Source organism: Periophthalmus magnuspinnatus, chromosome 21 (assembly GCF_009829125.3).
Source record: "Periophthalmus magnuspinnatus isolate fPerMag1 chromosome 21, fPerMag1.2.pri, whole genome shotgun sequence".
Classification (NCBI taxonomy): domain Eukaryota; kingdom Metazoa; phylum Chordata; class Actinopteri; order Gobiiformes; family Gobiidae; genus Periophthalmus; species Periophthalmus magnuspinnatus.
The window spans coordinates 11,222,381-11,242,718 of record NC_047146.1 but is presented as its reverse complement, the minus strand read 5'-3'; the positions used below and the strand labels follow the sequence as shown (position 1 = coordinate 11,242,718).

The 20,338-nt window shown below is 42.7% G+C and overlaps 2 protein-coding genes across 5 annotated transcripts in view; both read right to left on the bottom strand.

Annotated features, from left to right (window-relative positions):
• Nucleotides 1–17,571, bottom strand: part of pde11a (phosphodiesterase 11a) — a 30,186-nt gene extending 12,615 nt beyond the window's left edge. For 2 of the 4 annotated variants that reach the window (XM_055230358.1, XM_055230359.1), the window contains exons 1-10: nt 16,475–17,565; nt 15,808–15,966; nt 11,538–11,627; nt 10,898–11,038; nt 10,620–10,684; nt 5,146–5,278; nt 4,598–4,673; nt 2,696–2,763; nt 2,519–2,611; nt 1,451–1,501 (exon numbers count right to left, since the gene is read on the bottom strand). In XM_055230358.1, the coding sequence (XP_055086333.1) occupies nt 1,451–1,501; nt 2,519–2,611; nt 2,696–2,763; nt 4,598–4,673; nt 5,146–5,278; nt 10,620–10,684; nt 10,898–11,038; nt 11,538–11,627; nt 15,808–15,966; nt 16,475–17,266 (1,668 nt within the window). In that variant the 5' untranslated portion in view covers nt 17,267–17,565. Of the gene's footprint in view, nt 1–1,450; nt 1,502–2,518; nt 2,612–2,695; nt 2,764–4,597; nt 4,674–5,145; nt 5,279–10,619; nt 10,685–10,897; nt 11,039–11,537; nt 11,628–15,807; nt 15,967–16,374; nt 16,390–16,474 lie in introns of those variants that run through there. The other 2 variants (XM_033987282.2, XM_055230360.1) reach the window with 2 other exon arrangements.
• Nucleotides 17,572–18,283: 712 nt separating this feature from the next.
• Nucleotides 18,284–19,557, bottom strand: LOC117389589 (cytochrome c-b). Its single transcript, XM_033987283.2, has 3 exons — nt 19,438–19,557; nt 18,896–19,070; nt 18,284–18,818 (listed from the first exon to the last, which is right to left on the bottom strand). Exons 2-3 carry the CDS (start codon nt 19,065–19,067, stop codon nt 18,673–18,675), a joined length of 318 nt encoding a protein of 105 aa, XP_033843174.1. The 5' UTR covers nt 19,068–19,070; nt 19,438–19,557; the 3' UTR covers nt 18,284–18,672.
• Between the last annotated feature and the right edge of the window lie 781 nt (nt 19,558–20,338).

Sequence of the window (20,338 nt, the reverse complement as noted above, 5' to 3'; positions counted from 1 at the left end):
TTAACGTATAAAATCTACCGCTAAACAAATATGTACTGTGTAATGGGCAAATAAAACAGTGTCTAATGTCTAACTGCTACCATGAAAATATTAGGACTTGTAGCAAAAATGCAGCAGAATTATTCCCCATGTCTTACTTTGTCACACATCTGTCAAAAGAATGAATTTGTCAGATGTTCTTTTTTTCTAGGTTCTTAGCCCCGGTTTGCAAAATGTCGGTGGGCTGTATTTGCCTGTGCCATTTGCTCCTGGTGAAGTCCCAGTCAAGTGTGCGGCATATGTAGAGCAGTTATGAAAGAGGGAAGTGAGGCAGAGGCTGAGATCACACGCGCACTCTGAGAAGCGGGGTTCCTTCTCTGCGATAATGGCCACAGGGGAAAATCCAACACATGAAAGTGCAGGAAAATAGGTCATATCTATATTTCAGAAATGCCACGCCAATTAAAAATGTAGATATTTTCATTTTCTCATCTTAATAAATAATACACATGGAGTTATTTGCTATTGATTTGACAAATCCATTTACAAATATCACAATATCCTTTGCGACAAACAGCTATGGGATTGTGCACCGCCTAAAATTAACAGAAACTGTGTAAAGAGAAGTGACTGCCCAAAATTTCAAGTCAATAGGGACAGTCAAAAATAATGAAAATATTTAAATGGATCCGTTTCAATTATTAACAAGTCTACGTGCAATATAAATACATTAATGAGTAAATGCATGCACATAAAGGAGATCAATTACACACTGAAAGCTGCACTGACCTAGTTTCTTGTTAGGTTTGTGGAATGGAAGCATAAGTAACAAAGAGTCAACAAGGCCTTATGGATGGCATTTTTATACTCAACCCAAGCTAAGCACAAAGAGATGCAAATATCAAATCATGAGCACATTAAATACACTGCACTACCACCCCCAGGTATAGGTACTGTTGGTACTTGAGGATTACTGAGAGTTTTTTGACAAATGTGCAATGTGCAATGTCCAGGCTTATTAAGGCTTTCAAATACTTTTTAGTGGGGCCCTTACAAAAAGTAACATGAAAAACAACTGTGGTTAATCGCAGCTAATCTGTTTTTACTAAGGGGTCTTCACATTTTACACTGGTTATCTTTGACAAATACGCGAAAAAGTTTCACAATAAGATGAGAGGACTTGTTTATATCTTGTGTCACGTGTCAATGTCACGTTCCAATGGTAAAAAGGTGAGTGAGTGAGTGAATGATTGAACAAGTACTTATCAAATGTGCTAATAGGTATAATAATCATCCACATTTAATACTCAAATATTCAACGCACATATTGTTGTGTGCTGTCACTTCAGATGACATTTACTTACTTCAAATATGTCTGAAATAATACTGACTTTTAATCTCTAAAAACTGCATTCCCTGACTACGTCTTATTATAAAGATTACTGCTTAGACAAACCTGAGCAGTTGTTACCTTAAATTTGTCAACTTCCGTCTTTGAGCAAGTGGCATGGTAAGACAGCACCTACAAGACAAAACACATAGAGTTAGCATCAAAGACAGGTGTGCAGTAAAAGGCACCACATTTCTGATGAGGAAGCTGACGGCAACACCAAGTTGCCTCCAAACCGCTGCAGGAGCTGAAGTGTCAAACTTGATTTCATCTTCTTTTTGCCTTTATTTCCTGAGAGAATCCCTCACAGACCTGCACTCACTTATTGGATCATAAACTCTCATGTTTATTCAGCGCTGCCAGGAGCAATGCATCTACTTATTTAATTTTGTGCCTCTACCTTAAATGTTGTAACTCCACTCCCCTTTCTTTTCCATACAGTAGAACTAACGGCCCTAAATGTGCTCCATTGTAATCAGCGACAATGGCTGACTAGTGCTGAATGCCTATGTACGCAAGCAGATGAGGGATTGCTTTTCACCGCCTCTCATTAATTTTCAATAAAACCTTTGTGTGGAGGTTATCTACAAAGAGAGATCAGCACTTTTTTCATCGCTGCTTCTGAAAATATGAGACATAAAGGACAGTGCCGGTCTGATATTGGCTTATTAGGAAAACAATGATAATAGGTAAATGTGTCATTGGCTGCAGTTAAAAGCACACTCCAAATCTGCTCCTGGAAAACTCCAAATTGTCAAATTTCTTTCTGATGATGGTCTCTCTGATAACTCACGTCAGATTTAGTGGTTTACATGCAATTTAAATAATCTAACTGGGGTGGGATTTAAAGTGTCTTCTTCTTCCCACTCCTTTTCCAGCTTAAATAAGAAAAAATATGTGAAATGTGCATTAAGTGTACTGGAGACTTGTATACTGACTTTTTATGTTCATTAATCAGCTCGAAATAAATAAAAATGAAATGCATGAAATATTAAAGGTCCAGAAATCAGATTATAATTAGATTTTGGTGTACATGTGAACATAGCCACTGTAGTACAAAATTAACAAAATCACAAAATCAGCACAATAGATGGTATTTTTTCGACACATCAGAGGGCTGAGCATATACTGATCATTTTATGTTCTTACATCCAATGCTACAGACTGCTTGGCCCAGGACTTCTTCACCTGGTCATACATGATGGTGTTGTTGATGCCCAGTCCACAAAAAATGACAAATGCCTGTGACAACATGAACCACATTACTAACCTCAACAAACATGGATTCATTTTACTGTCTTAATGTAAATAGGGACAATACACAACCTCAAAAAGACGCTGATCTGCATCGTCAAAGGGCTTTCCATCCAGTCTGTTAAGTACTTGAGCAACACCTGTTACACAAAAGATTAGATTATGACAGATATTTTTAAATATCACTCAATCTGGCTGTGTCATGTGTGCAATAACCATTTCATTTGAGCTATCTCTTTAAAGCAAAAAAGAAAATCAAATATCAACCAATAGCCAGACATCTGATACATAATTCTTTGATGACATGCTTCTCTGTGTTGCCAATTATTAAAGTTAAAAAGCTGTAGAAATAATAGCAAGGGATGACTAAAGGATTGCCATGCAATAATGTAATACTGTTTGATTGAACTCCAGTGCTGAATATTGTTAAAGCTGGATGATCCGATATAGCATGCTATGTTCACATTTTCAAAGCATAGCAAATTAAAAACTAGAGACAAAAAACTAAAATGTGAATGAATAGTCCATTTGCTGAATTTTACAGATTCTTTCTTGGCCAATGACTCCTCTCCTGTTGTTTTAAAACCACTCCAGCAGCAGTATTAACACAATGTCTTTAGTCATTATTCACAATAAGTCTTGTTTACAGTAGCTTTCAGATGAACAAATAATACACCCATAATCCACTCACATTAAGCTTACAGGCAGCTACTTTTAGGCCTAACTTGTCTAATTTCATTTCAGTAACAACAATATTTTGCTCTGACGGGTTTCAAAGCGCTGCCTCTAGCCTTGATGGCAATACAAGGATGTTCATTCAACTGCGTGTATCCTTGACGGGAGAATTTCATCTCCTGTTGCTTTGTTTGTATAATGGTTTTTCACTTCAGGTCCTCAGGTGCCACCCACACACATGGATCTCTCACCCTCACACTTTCTCTTCCTTGTGCCCCTCCTTTCTCCATAAATTCACTTACACCTACGCAAAAGGACCCAGGACACGACACATGACAAAAGAAAACAACACATACAGCCCTCCGCTCCATACACACTGGGCCATCAGGCTACTACCATTGGCCCTCTCCTCCTGCAATATCCAGCACCAAAACCGGGCAAGAAATCAATGATTTATCAGTGTGTCAGTATTTGCCTAGGGCTGAATAACGAAGACAAAGCACACAGTCAGAAAAAGGGAACTCCACTTACAAGTGTAGAGTGGAGCTATGGTACTAACATACAGTACACACACACTGTGGAAGTACTGACATACAGTACACACACACTGTGGAAGTACTGACATACAGTACACACACACTGTGGAAGTACTGACATACAGTACACACACACTGTGGAAGTACTGACATACAGTACACACACACTGTGGAAGTACTAACATACAGTACACACACACTGTGGAAGTACTAACATACAGTACACACACACTGTGGAAGTACTAACATACAGTACACACACACTGAGGAGCTACTAACATACAGTACACACACACTGTGGAAGTACTAACATACAGTACACACACACTGTGGAAGTACTAGCATACAGTACACACACTGTGGAAGTACTAACATACAGTACACACACCGTGGAAGTACTAACATACAGTACACACACACACCGTGGAAGTACTAACATACAGTACACACACCGTGGAAGTACTAACATACAGTACACACACCGTGGAAGTACTAACATACAGTACACACACACTGTGAAAGTACTAACATACAGTACACACACACTGTGGAAGTACTAACATACAGTACACACACTGTGGAAGTACTAACATACAGTACACACACACTGTGGAAGTACTAACATACAGTACACACACTGTGGAAGTCCTGGGATGAATATCCCAAACACTGATTATATTCATATAATATTCATCCCAAACACATGGGGAGGTCACTCATTCCACATGTAGTTCAGTGATGTGCTCAATGGTTATTTGCTTACCAATAATTTGGTGGTTGCTGTTCCATATAGGAACACAAAGCACAGAGCGGATGTGAAAGTCTGAAAACTGGTCGGCCTAAAAAGGAGAGGAGTATTTTAGTAACAGTAAAAAGTGTTTTGGGCATCTAGTTTGTTCAAGAAAAAGGCACATATATTGATCATATTGATTATTCTCAATTTGCGATTCTATTTTATTTTGTCTTTTCAAAAACTAAATTAAAATGGCTATATTAATTTCTTGAGCATAAATAATATAAGCTTTTAATCAGTGTTATTTAACATAAAAAATACATATTTTCCCTTTAAAGTCTGAACTCTGCTCCAAACCACAGGACTGACAGGTGATTGGCTGTAGATCTCTTGATTCAAAAACACCAACCATATCATTGATGGTTAGACATGACTGATTCACGATCTCTCAATCTTTCGCTTAATTGCCCAATTGCGTGCATGTGTGTGTGTGTGCGCGCGCGTGTGGGTGTGTTTGTGTGTGTGTGTGAGAGAGAAAAAGCCCTATGATGTCACATTGACAGTCATTAAATGGTTACCTCAGCATCAAAGCGTGGATCTTGATAGGCATCACTGATGTTTACAGGCAGTCCTGTGGAGGCTACCAGCTCTGCAATACTGTTATTAATGAGCCAGTCCGAGTAAGAAGATTTCTCCATGCTGTCTTTGAAACTGTCAGGAAAGAATGACATAAGAGACAGTCAAATGTTTAAGGTATGTTCAGTTTTGTTTAATGGACATTCCATAGCACAAAGCAGTATGCCTCTCCTGCTCCCTGAACTAGTAATGAACAGCTAATTGTGTGATTGTCTCCTTCATTGCCAAACGCCCACACAACTGCATGGCTACAGCTTCCAAATAGTATACGGCCTGAGCTAGAGTTTAGAGCAGATATCTATGTTCAAAATGTCTTGTTTTATCTTTTGAGATTACAATAGAAACAAATGTGTTGTTGGATGTTGTAATATCTTTAATCAAATGAAGTGCAAGTGTGGATAAATATTGCACTGTGGAAAAATACCAATATGCCTTTCTAGGCTGATCTCTGCTTTTCTACTATGTCTCTTGTTGGTCATTTAGCCGCTCTAGACATCTACACTAGTTCAGCATTATCCTTCCCATGGGGAAGGTTGGGATTGTGAGAGACATAGGATATTCCTACACTTCGTTCTCGCCTTTTGACAGAAAATGTATTCACTTAATTACATTCTGTCATGATGTCAGTTTCCCTGTCCTCCCGTGCTCTCTCCCCCTCCCCTACCTGTGTGTCTGGAGCTGGGTGGAGTGCCTGACTCCTCCCGTGCACACCTGGGGTGCATCAGCCTAATCACCACCACCTGCTGCTGAGTACAAGAAGGCTTGGCAGTCTACACTCGGTGCCAGACCGTCCGCGTGTAAAACGTGAATGTTTCTTGCTAAGCTTTGTTATATGGTACTTTCCGGCAAATGCTCATTTGGATTTATGCACCCTCCAGATTCCTGCCTCTACTCGCCCAGCTCCTGCCGCCACGTTCCAGTCCCGGTATCGCTTCCAGCTCGTCTTGTCTCCTGCTCGTCTCGTCTCCTGCTCGTCTCGTCTCCTGCTCGTCTCGTCTCCTGCTCGTCTCGTCTCCTGTCCGGTCCTGGTCTCTGGTTTGTCACCCGCTCCCCGCTCTGGTCTTCGTCTGATCCGCCTGCCCTGGTACCGCACCTGCTTCTATCCCCGTCCTGGTCCTGTCCTGCCCGCCTCTACCTGCACCGCACCCGCCTGACCCGTCTCCCGCTCCCCGGTTCCTGTACCTGCTCTTGTGACCTGTTTAAAGACTGCATTTTCACCGCTGTAAATAAACACTGTTAAAACTGCTCTGGTCTGCATCCTTTGGTCCTATCCGCACCGTTACGACAGAACGGTCTGGCCACTATGGACCAAGCAGGCTCAGATCCGGACCAGATGCGCCGCCTCACGCACTCTCACCCCGAGGCGGTGCTGGGTCAGCACGAACAATCCATTCGAACTCTATTGGAGCTAAATCAGACATTGTCCCAGCAGGTGGCACAGCTTAACCACCAGGTGGCCGCGCTCCTCGTCACCCCGCCTGCTGCAGCTGGAGCGCCACCATGCCTCCCGGAGCCGAGAGGCACGGATCCGGAGCCGTATGCTGGACAACCTCACCTCTGTCGCGGATTCCTGTTCCAGTGCGAGTTCATGTTCCAGCAATGCCCTTCTCGTTTCAGCTCGGGGGCCACCAAGATCCGATATATATGTGGATTACTCCGGGGCAGAGCTCTCCAGTGGGCAGAGGCGCGCCTAATGAAGACGTCTGTGGATAGCCTGGATTTTAATGAATTTGTGTCCACGTTTAAGCTGGTGTTTGACCACCCGCACTACCAGGACAATGCTGCCTCCCGGTTATTGACTCTCAGCCAGGGCTCCAGGACGGTAGCGGATTATTCCATTGAATTCTGGACACATGCGGCGGAGCTGGACTGGACGGACAGCGCGCTGCGGGCTGTGTTTGTGCGGGGCCTGAACGAGACTTTGAAAGATGAATTGGTTTCCCGGGACGAACCCCCCGACCTGCGGACCCTCATCTCCCTCACTCACCGTATAGACAACCGCCTACGGGCTCGTCGCCGAGAGAGACGCCGGTCACCGGTCCCGCCGGAGCCACGCGCTGCCCCGCCCCCGCCGGATGAGCCCATGCAACTCGACAGGACCCTTGTGTCGACCGAGGAGCGTCAACGGAGGCGTCGTCTGGCCGGGGCTTGCCTCTACTGCGGTGAGCGCGGACATTATGTGGTCACTTGCCCAGTTCGGCCAAAAGGGGGGGCCCACCAGTAGCACTGGGAGTACTGGTGGGCGAGCAACACATCCTGGACTCTTCTAATAGACTGCGGCTCAGCGCCACCCTGTGCGTTCGCACAGAGACCTTATGCGTTTCCGCCCTTATCGACTCCGGGGCTGAGAGGGACTTTATTGATGCCCAAGTCGCGGAGCAGCTCGGGGTCTACCTGGAGCCCCTCGAACGCCCCTTAAATGCCCAGGGGCTCAATGGACGTTTTCTGGGGCACATCACTCACATCACAGAACCTGTCACCGTGATTCTGTCCGGCAACCACCAAGAGAACCGTCAGTTTCATGTCCTGTCCTCCTCCGCTTCTCCTCTGGTCCTTGGTTACCCCTGGCTACGCGCCCACAACCCTGTTTTCGATTGGGCCAGGGGCGGAGTTTCGGGCTGGAGTCCCGATTGCCACGCCAAGTGCCTTCGGTCCGCCCTCCCTCCGGCCGGGAGGTCCGTTCCTGTCGCTGATCCGTCCCCAGACACCCCCAATCTGTCCTCGGTGCCTGCTGAATATCACGACCTGGGGGAGGTTTTTAGCAAGAGCAAGGCCCTCTCTTTACCGCCCCACCGTCCATATGACTGCGCCATTGACCTCCTGCCGGGTGCCCCACTACCATCTAGCAGGCTATATAACCTGTCTAAACCTGAACGCGAGTCAATGGAGGACTATATCCGTGGGTCCCTGGCTGCCGGAATCATCCGCCCGTCCACTTCACCCGTGGGAGCGGGGTTCTTCTTTGTGGCTAAGAAGGACAAATCCCTGCGGCCTTGCATTGATTACCGGGGTCTGAACAATATAACCGTAAAGAATAAATACCCGCTTCCCTTACTGGACTCGGCATTTACGCCCCTCCACGGTGCGACCATCTTCTCAAAGTTGGATTTGCGGAATGCGTACCACCTGGTGCGCATCAGGGAGGGAGACGAATGGAAGACGGCCTTCAAGACACCCCTGGGACATTTCGAATACTTGGTTACGCCCTTGGTCCCACATCGCCTTGGACTTCGTGACGGGCCTCCCCCCTTCCCAGGGGAACACGGTGGTTCTCACCATTGTGGACCGCTTCTCCAAGGCCGCCCATTTCGTTGCCCTGCCTAAGCTCCCCACAGCCAAAGAAACTGCCGACCAGCTGACCAGTCATGTCTTCCGACTCCACGGCATCCCGGTGGACATCGTGTCCGACAGAGGGACCCAATTCACCTCTCAGGTATGGCGGTCTTTCTGCGACAGTTTGGGGGCCACGGTTAGCCTCACGTCCGGGTTCCATCCACAATCTAATGGGCAGACGGAGCGGGCCAACCAAGACCTGGAGTCGGCCCTACGGTGCACAGCCTCCGCCAACCCCGCGACCTGGAGTACTCACCTACCCTGGATAGAGTACGCTCACAACTCCCTCGTGAGTTCCGCCACTGGTATGTCCCCCTTCGAGGCATCGCTGGGATATCAACCCCCTCTCTTTCCCACGGAGGAGAGGGACCTCGCCGTCCCGTCTGTTCAGCGCCATCTCCAGCGCTGTCGCCGGATCTGGAAGAAGGCCAGGGCGGCCCTTCTTCGGGCTGGAGCGCGCACTAAGGCGACGGCCGATCGCCACCGTGTCCCGGCGCCCGTATACCAACCTGGCCAGATGGTTTGGCTCTCCGCCAAGACGGTCCCGCTGAAGACGGACTCCCGTAAGCTGTCCCCCCGATTCCTGGGACCGTTTAAGATCATGAGGATCATAAATCCATCGGCGGTGCGCCTCCAGTTACCCCCGTCTCTCCGGATTCATCCGACCTTTCACGTCTCCCAGGTTAAACCAGTCCGGACCAGCGACCTGTGCCCTCCGGCCGATCCCCCACCGCCCGCCCGAGTCATTGACGGCCACCCGGCGTTCACCGTCCGCCGCCTGATTGACGTTCGTCGCCGTGGTAGGGGCCTCCAGTACCTCGTCGATTGGGAGGGTTACGGTCCGGAGGAGCGATCCTGGGTGCCCAGGGCACGCATTCTGGACCCCGACATGGTGAGAGACTTCCACCGCGCTCATCCTGACAAGCCTGGGGGTCCACCAGGAGGTGGACCTTAGGGGGGGGGTACTGTCATGATGTCAGTTTCCCTGTCCTCCCGTGCTCTCTCCCCCTCCCCTACCTGTGTGTCTGGAGCTGGGTGGAGTGCCTGACTCCTCCCGTGCACACCTGGGGTGCATCAGCCTAATCACCACCACCTGCTGCTGAGTACAAGAAGGCTTGGCAGTCTACACTCGGTGCCAGACCGTCCGCGTGTAAAACGTGAATGTTTCTTGCTAAGCTTTGTTATATGGTACTTTCCGGCAAATGCTCATTTGGATTTATGCACCCTCCAGATTCCTGCCTCTACTCGCCCAGCTCCTGCCGCCACGTTCCAGTCCCGGTATCGCTTCCAGCTCGTCTTGTCTCCTGCTCGTCTCGTCTCCTGCTCGTCTCGTCTCCTGCTCGTCTCGTCTCCTGCTCGTCTCGTCTCCTGTCCGGTCCTGGTCTCTGGTTTGTCACCCGCTCCCCGCTCTGGTCTTCGTCTGATCCGCCTGCCCTGGTACCGCACCTGCTTCTATCCCCGTCCTGGTCCTGTCCTGCCCGCCTCTACCTGCACCGCACCCGCCTGACCCGTCTCCCGCTCCCCGGTTCCTGTACCTGCTCTTGTGACCTGTTTAAAGACTGCATTTTCACCGCTGTAAATAAACACTGTTAAAACTGCTCTGGTCTGCATCCTTTGGTCCTATCCGCACCGTTACGACACATTCATAGATCTACGACAGCAGCGCTTGCTATTCAGATGTGAACATTTAAGAATGGTCATGCCACAAATGTAATTATTTGTAATATATGTGTTATATAAATAAAGCTAAAAGAACTGCATGCATTTTCAAATGGCTGGTCAGAATCCCTTCGTTTGTTAGTGGTTGTGTAAGTCATGGCACATGCTTGACCACAGGGCTTTATTTTGATTCCTTCAAAATATATGAAGCCTGTCTTGCTTCACCCAATGATCCCTGTTACAGTACACCTGTTTTTTTACAATCAACAAATGAATTCTGAGTTAACTTCACAGTTTAGCAGAGCTTTCATTACCAGTACACAGGTATATCGAGTGTCTAGATCTTTCACTTTGGTCATAACTGGTCCCTCCATTGTGTACGATATACAGTATGCTTGTACTTTAATAGGAGTGGAGTACATACCTGCTGTCAGTGTCAGCACTACACTTAGGAGATAGCAGCTCAAATGACTTTGTGAACTTGACCACCTGAAAGGTTAGGCAACACATCACTACAGTCTACAGTTAATGGTGTGTGTGTGTGTGTGTATGTATGTATGTATATATATATATATATATATATATATATATATATATATATATATATATATATATATATATATACATATACATATACATATACATATACATATGTACACACACGCACATTAATTACACATTACACAGAGAGAAAAACAGTACCGGTGACTCAATGTCCTCCAGCAGCTGCACTGAACAGCGCTCGCACTTAAGCAATGTCTGGGCACGGTGCATGATCTTCCTGACAATCTTCTCCAGGTCAGTCTGCTCCTCAAACAGGTCATTGACGACCTCTAAGAGTGCCTGAACAGCAGAATAAAGAGGAAGGGCACAGGATTGAATCCCAACAACAACATACACTTCAGACGATATGTGTTATTTGAGTTAACCCATTACTATTAATGCCATGGCATAAAACAAAAGGCCTACGTAAAATGCTTATCCCCATATAAAGTGGGCTTTAATCTAAAGAAGCACCAATTCAATTTCAATAAACACAAGTATATGGCCTAGCCCATGTCTGCATCCACTAATCTGAGTTCTCATTATCTTTCCTTCATCACAAATCAATGTATGACATAAATTAGTGGTGCTCTGAACATTCCTCCAAGCCTTAGATCACAGCCCATATACCATTAGAACACAGGCCCATCCCCCTCAGCAGAAGCAGAGAAAATGTCCACACTAGGCCTCATGCAGCTCTGCAGTGGCAGCAAGTGGGCTGGGATCAATACACAGCCACTATGTCAGCAGTGGGGTGAGGGGGTGTGGGGGTGTGGGGTGCTGGCCCCAGCATCCTTACCCGACTCCTGTCATATTCCTTTCTGGAGGCAGCAAAGAGTTGAGCGTTGGAGATGGCAATCCCACAGAAGGGGAGGTACATCTGCAGAACCTGCAGAAAATACGAGATATTTGAAAATGTGAGCTGAATAAAGTACTCATTACTGGTCAACGTAACATTCTAACTCAGAAAAAAAAACAAAAAAAACAACAACGTTATCTCTGCTTGATTTTGTTGCCTAAAAGCATTAATAGCATCATTACTTCTGTGACTGACATTTTACCATTTTACTATTCTGACTCTCAGTGCCTTAGGCTGAAAATGTAAATTTTGTAATACGCTCATATTCTCAAATAAATAATGAAAGCAGTCGATGTAATGTGTTAATGTAGATTGGAAAATTCGAATCAGCATCTTATTTTGACTATGTTATTTTTCATAACATTAGAAATAACTGACAATGAGGTACATGGAGTCTTATAATGTCAAGAATTACATTCTATAGCCAACATGAAGACCATGAAAGAATTCATAAATTTTAGGGGGAACATTTCCTCTTCCAGGCCCATAGTGTAAATCATCTATATTTAGCATCTGTCTGTGGTGTAAACCAAACAATGGGCACAACAGGACCACTAATATTTACCACCCTCAGTGCGACCTGAGGCAGCGCTGTGTGAATGGGAAGTTAGTCAGCTGCAGTTGCTGATAGAGGAGGGCTCTGTCACCTCTGAAGTGTTTCCATTTAGCCATAAATGACCAGAATGAGAAAACAGCCAGCACCAAATACAAACTGTACATCTGTAATTTGTACAGCTAACAGGTAAAGAGAATAACTTATGAGCTCAAGAGAGTTCTAAAAAGTATACATATTTTAGTATGACAGACTAAAGAGCTAACCTCTTGCTCTCAACCATTGATTCATATAATCACATGAATACTTGACAGCTCTAATTGCAAGGTTTGTGATAATTGTAGACCTTCAATGATATACTTGGGGAAGCTACAACTCCCTACATAATGCATATAGATTTAATCCTCTGTCCTTAAATACACTGGAAGTGGAGTGTCTTTAAATTGCACATGTTCTAACTTTAATTTATTCAAAGGAACAATGCAACACATAGCTGCTGATTGACTTTTTCACTATTAGTTAACAAACTTTATATCTCAAAGGTAAATTTTAAATTAATTATTTGGTCCAATCAAGTAACATTTTGGCAATAATGGTTTGTTTGTTTGTTTGTTTGTTTGTTTGTTTTTTTGTTTGTTGCATATTCATTTAAAGGTTAGTGAAGAAACCTTTCACACACAATCTCACTCACTATGCATATTATACAGCTAGACTTAAGTTGAAAGTTGATGTTTTGCTTCCAATCAGATAGCTTCTGCAGTGCTTAGGTTTGTGACTGTGACCGCCACAAGCTATCTGGCTGGTAGTGCAATGTTGGCTTCCAAATTAAGTAGGTCCACCTATATCAAGTATTTTGTACTATCAGACACCAAATTAACACCAATACCAATACATTCATTTTACATCATTACAGCATTGCTTAAAATGCATATAAAATATAACGTTTCTATGTATTGTGCTTAGATATGATGAGGTAAAATGAATCATGTATTGGTATTTAAATTAATTTGGGGTCAGATTCAGGAAGGGGCTGTCCTCATCATACTTGAGGAAGGTCCGAGTGATCGAAATGTCATTGAAGTAAATGCATAAGTGATACAGTGTGCAGGACTTTTCCTAAATGTGTAAAGAAGTGTCTTCTCTCTACACACCTGTGCGTTTAACCCCCAAAACAGGTTAGTGAAGAAAGAAAACATAATTTTCTTATATTGATGTATAATTTTAATTGTCCATCATATTCATAAATCCACAGTGATTGTTTTATATTAAATAAACAAAAACTTTACCTTTTATATGAATTATGGTCACATTGAAAACATGGCATTGTCCTGTCATTATACATAAGGGTTTAAGTGAATGAAGGTGTGATGCAGTAAGTTCACAGAGCAAATGCCATTTCAGCTGTCCAAAGCAAATCTCCAGTGAGGCTTTCCCTGAAAGGCAGTGGACATCAATAGCCCCAGTAGGAGCACATTCATTAGCAGGCTGGACTTTGGGGATCTGGCTATGGATCTGCCGTGGAGTTAACAGGCAAAGCTCAGAAAAGAGCTGCTCTCTAATTACATTCTGTCAGCAGGGCCATTACACAAGGCTGCATTACAAACAGGATGCTTTACCTTTGGACCAGGTTATAGGTATAGAGTGGTGTAAATATAAATGTAGAAGTCTCAGGCACTATGCCACTTCCTCTCTCATCTGTAAAATGTTAAAGGTGAGATCCAAACACAAGACCTACTGTTGCTGGACAGTAAGATGTAATCATCCTTCCCTCAGGATGAAAAGAGTATTATCCATGCCCTGAAATAGTCCTTGGTAAAGTTCAAAAACACACTTAAATAACTTTTTTACTTTGCACACTTGTAACTTATTACACACCACATGCCCTTGAACAGAGTACTACAAACAACTTGTAGTTTTACAGTGTACTTGAAAAGATATGTTATGATCAAATCAGATGGGGTTTTTTTTGTTCAAAGAGACATCAAATATTTATGCAACATATATGGCTAAATTTACTATAGAGTAAGTCACTGCCGGCTACAACAAATGCACCTCAGTAAATGCACTACAGTTACTGCAATACTACTCCAGCAAAGCACTGTTCTCTTAAGTAGAGGACTGGAGTGAGTAAGTTTCTCACACTAGTGTTGTATTAATGATTCATAGTGAACACATGAGAGGGACATCACCGTGAGCACTCACAGTTTGGACATGCGGCACAAACTCATATATCTAAAATACGACTGGGGCTTGATAAGTAGTCCAACATTTGCATTATTTAAGTACGATCAATCGCGGCAGCTTCGCCATTCTTAGAAAACGTTTAAAAGTGTATAGCATTTTTGTTATTGTTTGGGTAGTGCTGTGTTGTAATGATCACCAAGTATTTCTCTTTTAACTCTTGAAACCCATGCCTCCTTTGCCAGCAGGAAAAGACAACAGTACAAGGCTTTAATTCCTGTGCAAAGATCAAGTCCAGATATGAATCTGCAGAGACTGCATGATGAACAGAGCTTATGCAATAGCTATATAGTTCTTCTCACAAGATGAGACAATGCAATTATACATGGGTTGAACCATTATAAGCTTCCCAAAGGACTGCAGGATATCAACACAACATAATTAGGATAATGTGGGTTTAAAGCCAGTACTATAATGTGTTTAAACCTATAAGGTTTCAAAATGTGATGGGCAGCTGCATGTTTTAATAAAAGAAATACCTCCAGCTAATAACATTTACAATTGCAGTGCACTTTAATGGGGTGCTTTTTCTTAAGCTGCAGAATGGAATTCTCTGACGCTAACGTGGCCTTTCATTACTAATTCAGCTGCAGCCATCCTGAGCATTAGACTGATGTTGATGCAATGTGAAATGCACTGAAATGTGCACAAACAACAGAAATCATCATTGGAATTCATCATAAACAATGCATAAATTAAGGATGTCATCAGACATTCGGTCTTACAGCCTTTAAACCATTACATAAATAGGGAATCAAGAGAGACGACTAAAATGTCACTACCTATTTTAAAACTGTGCTATTTCTGACAGATTTTATCTTTAACTATAACAAAATGGGAAACAGAAGATAAACTTTACAATTGCAAAGTCGCTAACAATTTTCATAAAGGTCAATATATAGCCGTGGTGTTTTAATACATTAGCTATTCATACAAACACATTGTGCTTGGAATAATTTAAATAACAAAGCAATTGTTTCATTCTTTCCCCCAATGTGCCAAAAGGAAAATGAATCCACCCACTCCCAAGATCCATAAATAACATATTTTTTTGTGAAATTCACACTAAACATTTTAAAACAGCTCATAGGTTTCACAACTTGTTTGGTGCCAAACTTTGAGGTGGTTTTGAATTGACTAAAGAGTTAAAAGTCTAGAGTAATAACTGCTTTGAGAGAACAGAACAAAAAAGCAAATGAGACACATTTATTAAGTGGTTGTGGTTATTTTTTTGGATTACAAAAAAAGGATGTGCGCACATGGAGTCAATATGATACATACAATATGCAGTGAACTTTTGTGATCGTGTTCTTCAGATTGTTGTAACATAGGCTATTCATACTTTTCTCAAATTTACGAATGGCTATGGATTAATGACTAAAGATTCAGCCTTTAGAGGCAAAGGCTTGAACTTACCTTTTCATCGTCTTCAGTGAAGAGTTCTCCACTTGAGGTCTTGTTGATGGCCTGAGCTACTCCAATAATCTCCCCATCACTGTTCCGAATGGGCATGCACAAAAGTGACTTGGTTTTGTAGCCTGTCAACTTGTCAATTTCATCACTGAATCGACGGTCCTACAAACCCAGGACATAAAAGGTCAAGACAAGTGTAGAGGTTTCTTCTTCATATTTTTCTGAAATTCTGCAACAACAAAAATGAATTGCTTGCGTTATCATGGCCCTATATTAGGAAAACTATAACTGCACACTTAAAAAGGGAAATATTAAGCTGTGAATGAAGCAGTGTGTCTGGCTTGAGAGGACTGTGTATTATTTCAAACAAAACTAGATACACAGGAGTTACAAAGATCATCATATTTGTGCATGGAGGACCCAGGCACTGACCTAGATCTGCCTCAAGGAATGTGCAACACTTTGTAATAGCAAATATGATGAATGTGCATACATGTTATGGGGTGAATGTAGAATTCTGCAGAAGAATTTTTAAAATTGCGCATTTCTTGCACATTTACATTAATTTACCATTAACTGTGAATGAAAAAGTGATACTTTGATCCCCTGCGTCTTTCCCTGTGAGTGACTCATGCAAAATGCACACACGCTCGCACATAGAAGCAGGCACCTGATAAGCGTCAGGAATGTTCACTGTTTCTCCGTGTTCAGCCACATAGCCAATGATGCCTTTTCCCCAGGGCACTTGAACTTCATCAGAATTCATTGAGGGCAGAACTGTGGTACCAGCGTGTACATCAAAGAATTTAGACACTAATGTCTTTTTATTTCCTGTGCCCTCCACTAAAAACAAGGAGCACCGGTCTGCGTCGACCATAATACACACAAACACGAGGATTTTATAGCTCAGGCTTGTTAAATCCAGATCATTTGAAATGTCTTTGACCAGTTCTAAGAAAAACTCTCTTTCGTTGTGCTCTTTGAGGTAATATTTAAAATCCACAGCGGTGGATGGGTACTGTGGGATGTTAACTCTGGACTCAAGCAGAGCGCTCAGGATGTGCGCAGTGGTCGGGGGCAGAGAGCTGGCTTTTCTCAGCAGCGCTCTCCTCCTCATGCTAGTTAGCGGCTCTTGTGCCCTAGAATTCACATATTCGTCATACGTTCTGTTGACATTAATCGCTTTTGACCTCGCAAAAGTTTTCCGGAGCTCCTTCTGTGAGGCTCTCCTCTGCAGCCCATCACATTTACTCGCCCAGCTGTCCTTACACGCGGAGCTCTTCTCCTCCCGAGGCTCGCTGGGAGCCGCTGCCGCTGAATTACTTTTGCTCGCCTGATGATTCTTGAGCCATTTCTCCACCATGCCATAATTCCCCTTTCGATTCAGATAGTCCTCAAATAAGTCGGGGTGCGAGTCCAGAAAAGTTTCGACGTCAGAGAAGAGCATTTTTGACACTGCCATGGCTCTTCTTCACAGGGTCCTCAGTGCACCAAATACATGAAGTTGAGCGAAGAAATATCATTTATGTTCCTTAACTGGTGCATAAGTAAGGTATCATTGTAAAACCCCAACTTTCAGGCTCTTTTGTGTCAGGGGTCCCTTTTAGGCTCTCCATACATTTCCAAAGTCCACTCAGGAGCGTGAAGGCTCCGTTTGCGCGCACTTCCATCCTTCAGCACATTCAGTCTAAATGAAACAAGAGCAGAAAAGGCTGCACTGGTACCACACTTTTTTGCAGCTGACCGTCACAGCAGGCATTGGGAATCACATAGACTACAGCGCTCACCACTGTTGTGAAGACTTTTAGTGCGCAATGACGCTGGTTGTGGTTGGCTCGGTCCCGCTGACGCGCTTCGTCACGCAAAGGAACTCAGTTGTTTTAGTGATCATGTCTTTTTGACTTGATTTAGCTTATTTTCATTTTCAAGAGAGCTTCAAAATGCAATTATTAAGTACATGCACTGTTGACTTCTAGCCTATGTATTTAAATAAATAGGCCTATCACTTTAGCCTCCCATTGTCGGCTGCGGCCAAATCTCGTCTATGTTGGATAAATTCAGCTAGAACTATCTAAAATAATTTTAACAGAAAACCTGACTAATACCCAATATTGTTCTGCATTGCCAAATTCCCAATGAACAACTGGAAAGATAGCATGATGCAGTAAAACGATAAAGGCACAAGATGGCGCTACAAGATGCATTTTCAAACGCCACAACAGACCAGGCTCTAATTTTCAAGTTATTAGATTGGACTTAATTGTATCCATTTACTGTAATGTTTTTGTCAAAAAACATTACATTGCCCGACTGTAATGTTTTTGTCAAAAAACATTACAATAAATTACATTACAATCTCTCAAATGTTAGAGAAAAAAATTTAAATTAAAAATAAACTATTTCAAAACACACCCAAAACCATTAAGTATTCATTGTTGAATGATGGGCAATTTGTTAAATAAACAAACAACATTTGCTAGGGCCATTTAGTGTAATTTTTTATTTAAGACAATTCATTATACGATAAGTTGCCCTGGGGTGGACTAAAGGGCCCGGTTATAAAACATTTAAAATAGATTCATTACATCAAAGAAACATGTAGTAAATACTACTCTGCCATATCTAGGTTTTTACAGGATCGCAGCTCAACCATTATCACAGTCAACCTTTTTTTTTTACATAATATTGTGTTGAAGAGTTCAATAACTTATTTAGAAAAATAGTTAAGGCAGAAAAAAGTACATTTTGAATTTGGAGGTAGAGCTGTGATACATGCAGCAAGTCGAGATGCCAAAACCCCTGTGGTTTTCATAGTTGCAATATTTTGATATTAAAGATACAGAAAAACTAACAGGCATATAGAGTTCTTTATGAAGTTGCAGACTTCAGATATGCTATAAGATCAACTCTTTCGTTCTTCTTTTTGATGCCAGCAAAGATCATCTTAGTTCCAGGAATGTACTTCTTTGGGTTTTCTAAATAAATATTCAGGGTGTCCTCATCCCAAACAATACCTGAAATGAAAGAAATCAAAGTAAATATCATGTTATAAGAGGGACAACATGTATGACTATGGATTAAAAGTCCTTACCCTTGCTTTTGTTAGCGTCTGTGTAGGAATAACCCTCTGCCTGGCCTGTTTTACGTCCAAACAACCCCCAAAGGTTTGGCCCGACTTTATGCTTTCCATTCTCCTCAACAGTATGGCACTGGGCACACTTCTGAACAAAGGCCTTCTTTCCTTTGTTGATATCTCCAGGCATTTTCTAGGTGTCAATAAAACAAACACAATTAGATTATCTGAATTCGTTTGAAAGCCCAAAGCAAAAGCATCCCATGCTAAGCTAATGCTAACCAAGAGAAGTTATTCTGGCCTGTTTAAACACGTTCTCTTGAAATTACTTTACGTAAACTATTTAAACAATTTCAGCTTACATAGACTATAATATATATGGATATATATGAATATAACTGTAAATTGACTCCTTGTTGGACATCTCAAAATTAGAGGTCACAACATACAATGAAACGTTCAGATTTGTGGCATTAAAGTTGACTGTACTGTGTTGGAAGGGAAATTCATTCGGACCCTTCGGTGAAATAATAAAATATGATATTTGAAGAGTGACTTACCGGTAAAATAATCACAGCTAAGCTTTAAAAAAAAAGAGAGACTTGACTTGTCCTCGTGCCGGGTAGACGACTGCCGTAGACTAGCGCGCACCAACGTGGTTCCTTTCCGTAAAGTTACGTCAGCCATTACGTCAATACGTCAGCTGACTCTTTCATCACGTTTGATTACGACACTCGAAGTTAGAAATGTCATCTAGTGTCAAGGATGAACGGATAAAAAATCAAATAAAACTAGTAGTTAATTAGTGGCAAAGTTTAAACCCGTATTTCCAAAACCCTTATATTTAATTGCCTTACAAAGACTGTAATAAAGTGACAACAGACAGGCTTAAAAGCTCTGAGTCTGTAAAAGCTTAGCCTAAGTTAGCATATCAGCTTTGTAAAAAATATGTATCTACTTCTATTCCCTAATACTGAATGGTGATTTTCTTCCCCTAAAACGACACCTAATTCAAAATGAAGCTCTTACAGAACCCTTTGGAGTGTAAACAAATGGTGGTGCTCTTAGTGAATCTGACACTTGGCCTCATACTGTCTGATCTACAAGGGCTATATAAGGCTTAAATTGTTGAGAATTTCAAGCTTATTTTTTATATGATTTGACTGAAAATAAATGGGTTAACTAGCTTTAGTGACAGTTTATCATATGGTGGACAAAAAAGAAATGAAGAAAAAAAATTGGGGGTTTTGCATAAACTGCATAAAGGTGTAAACCCACAGTATGTGTCACGTAAACGTAAATCTATCCGATGTGTTTGCCATTTGTCCTGGGCAACGCATTTTTGCTACTAAACTATATTGGTAAGCTAATTGCACATGTTTGCTAGTCTGAGTTTATTGCGTGCTTGAATAAGGTAAGGCTAATGAATGATGAGAGATAAAAGATTATTCCAGTTTATGA

Bases quoted from the DNA above. Each gene is read 5' to 3' on its own strand.
- LOC117389589 (XM_033987283.2), bottom strand. From the start codon at position 19,067: ATGCCTGGAGATATCAACAAAGGAAAGAAGGCCTTTGTTCAGAAGTGT. The intron at 18,819-18,895 runs GTAAGGACTTTT...CTTTCATTTCAG, and splicing joins AGACGCTAACAAAAGCAAGG to GTATTGTTTGGGATGAGGAC.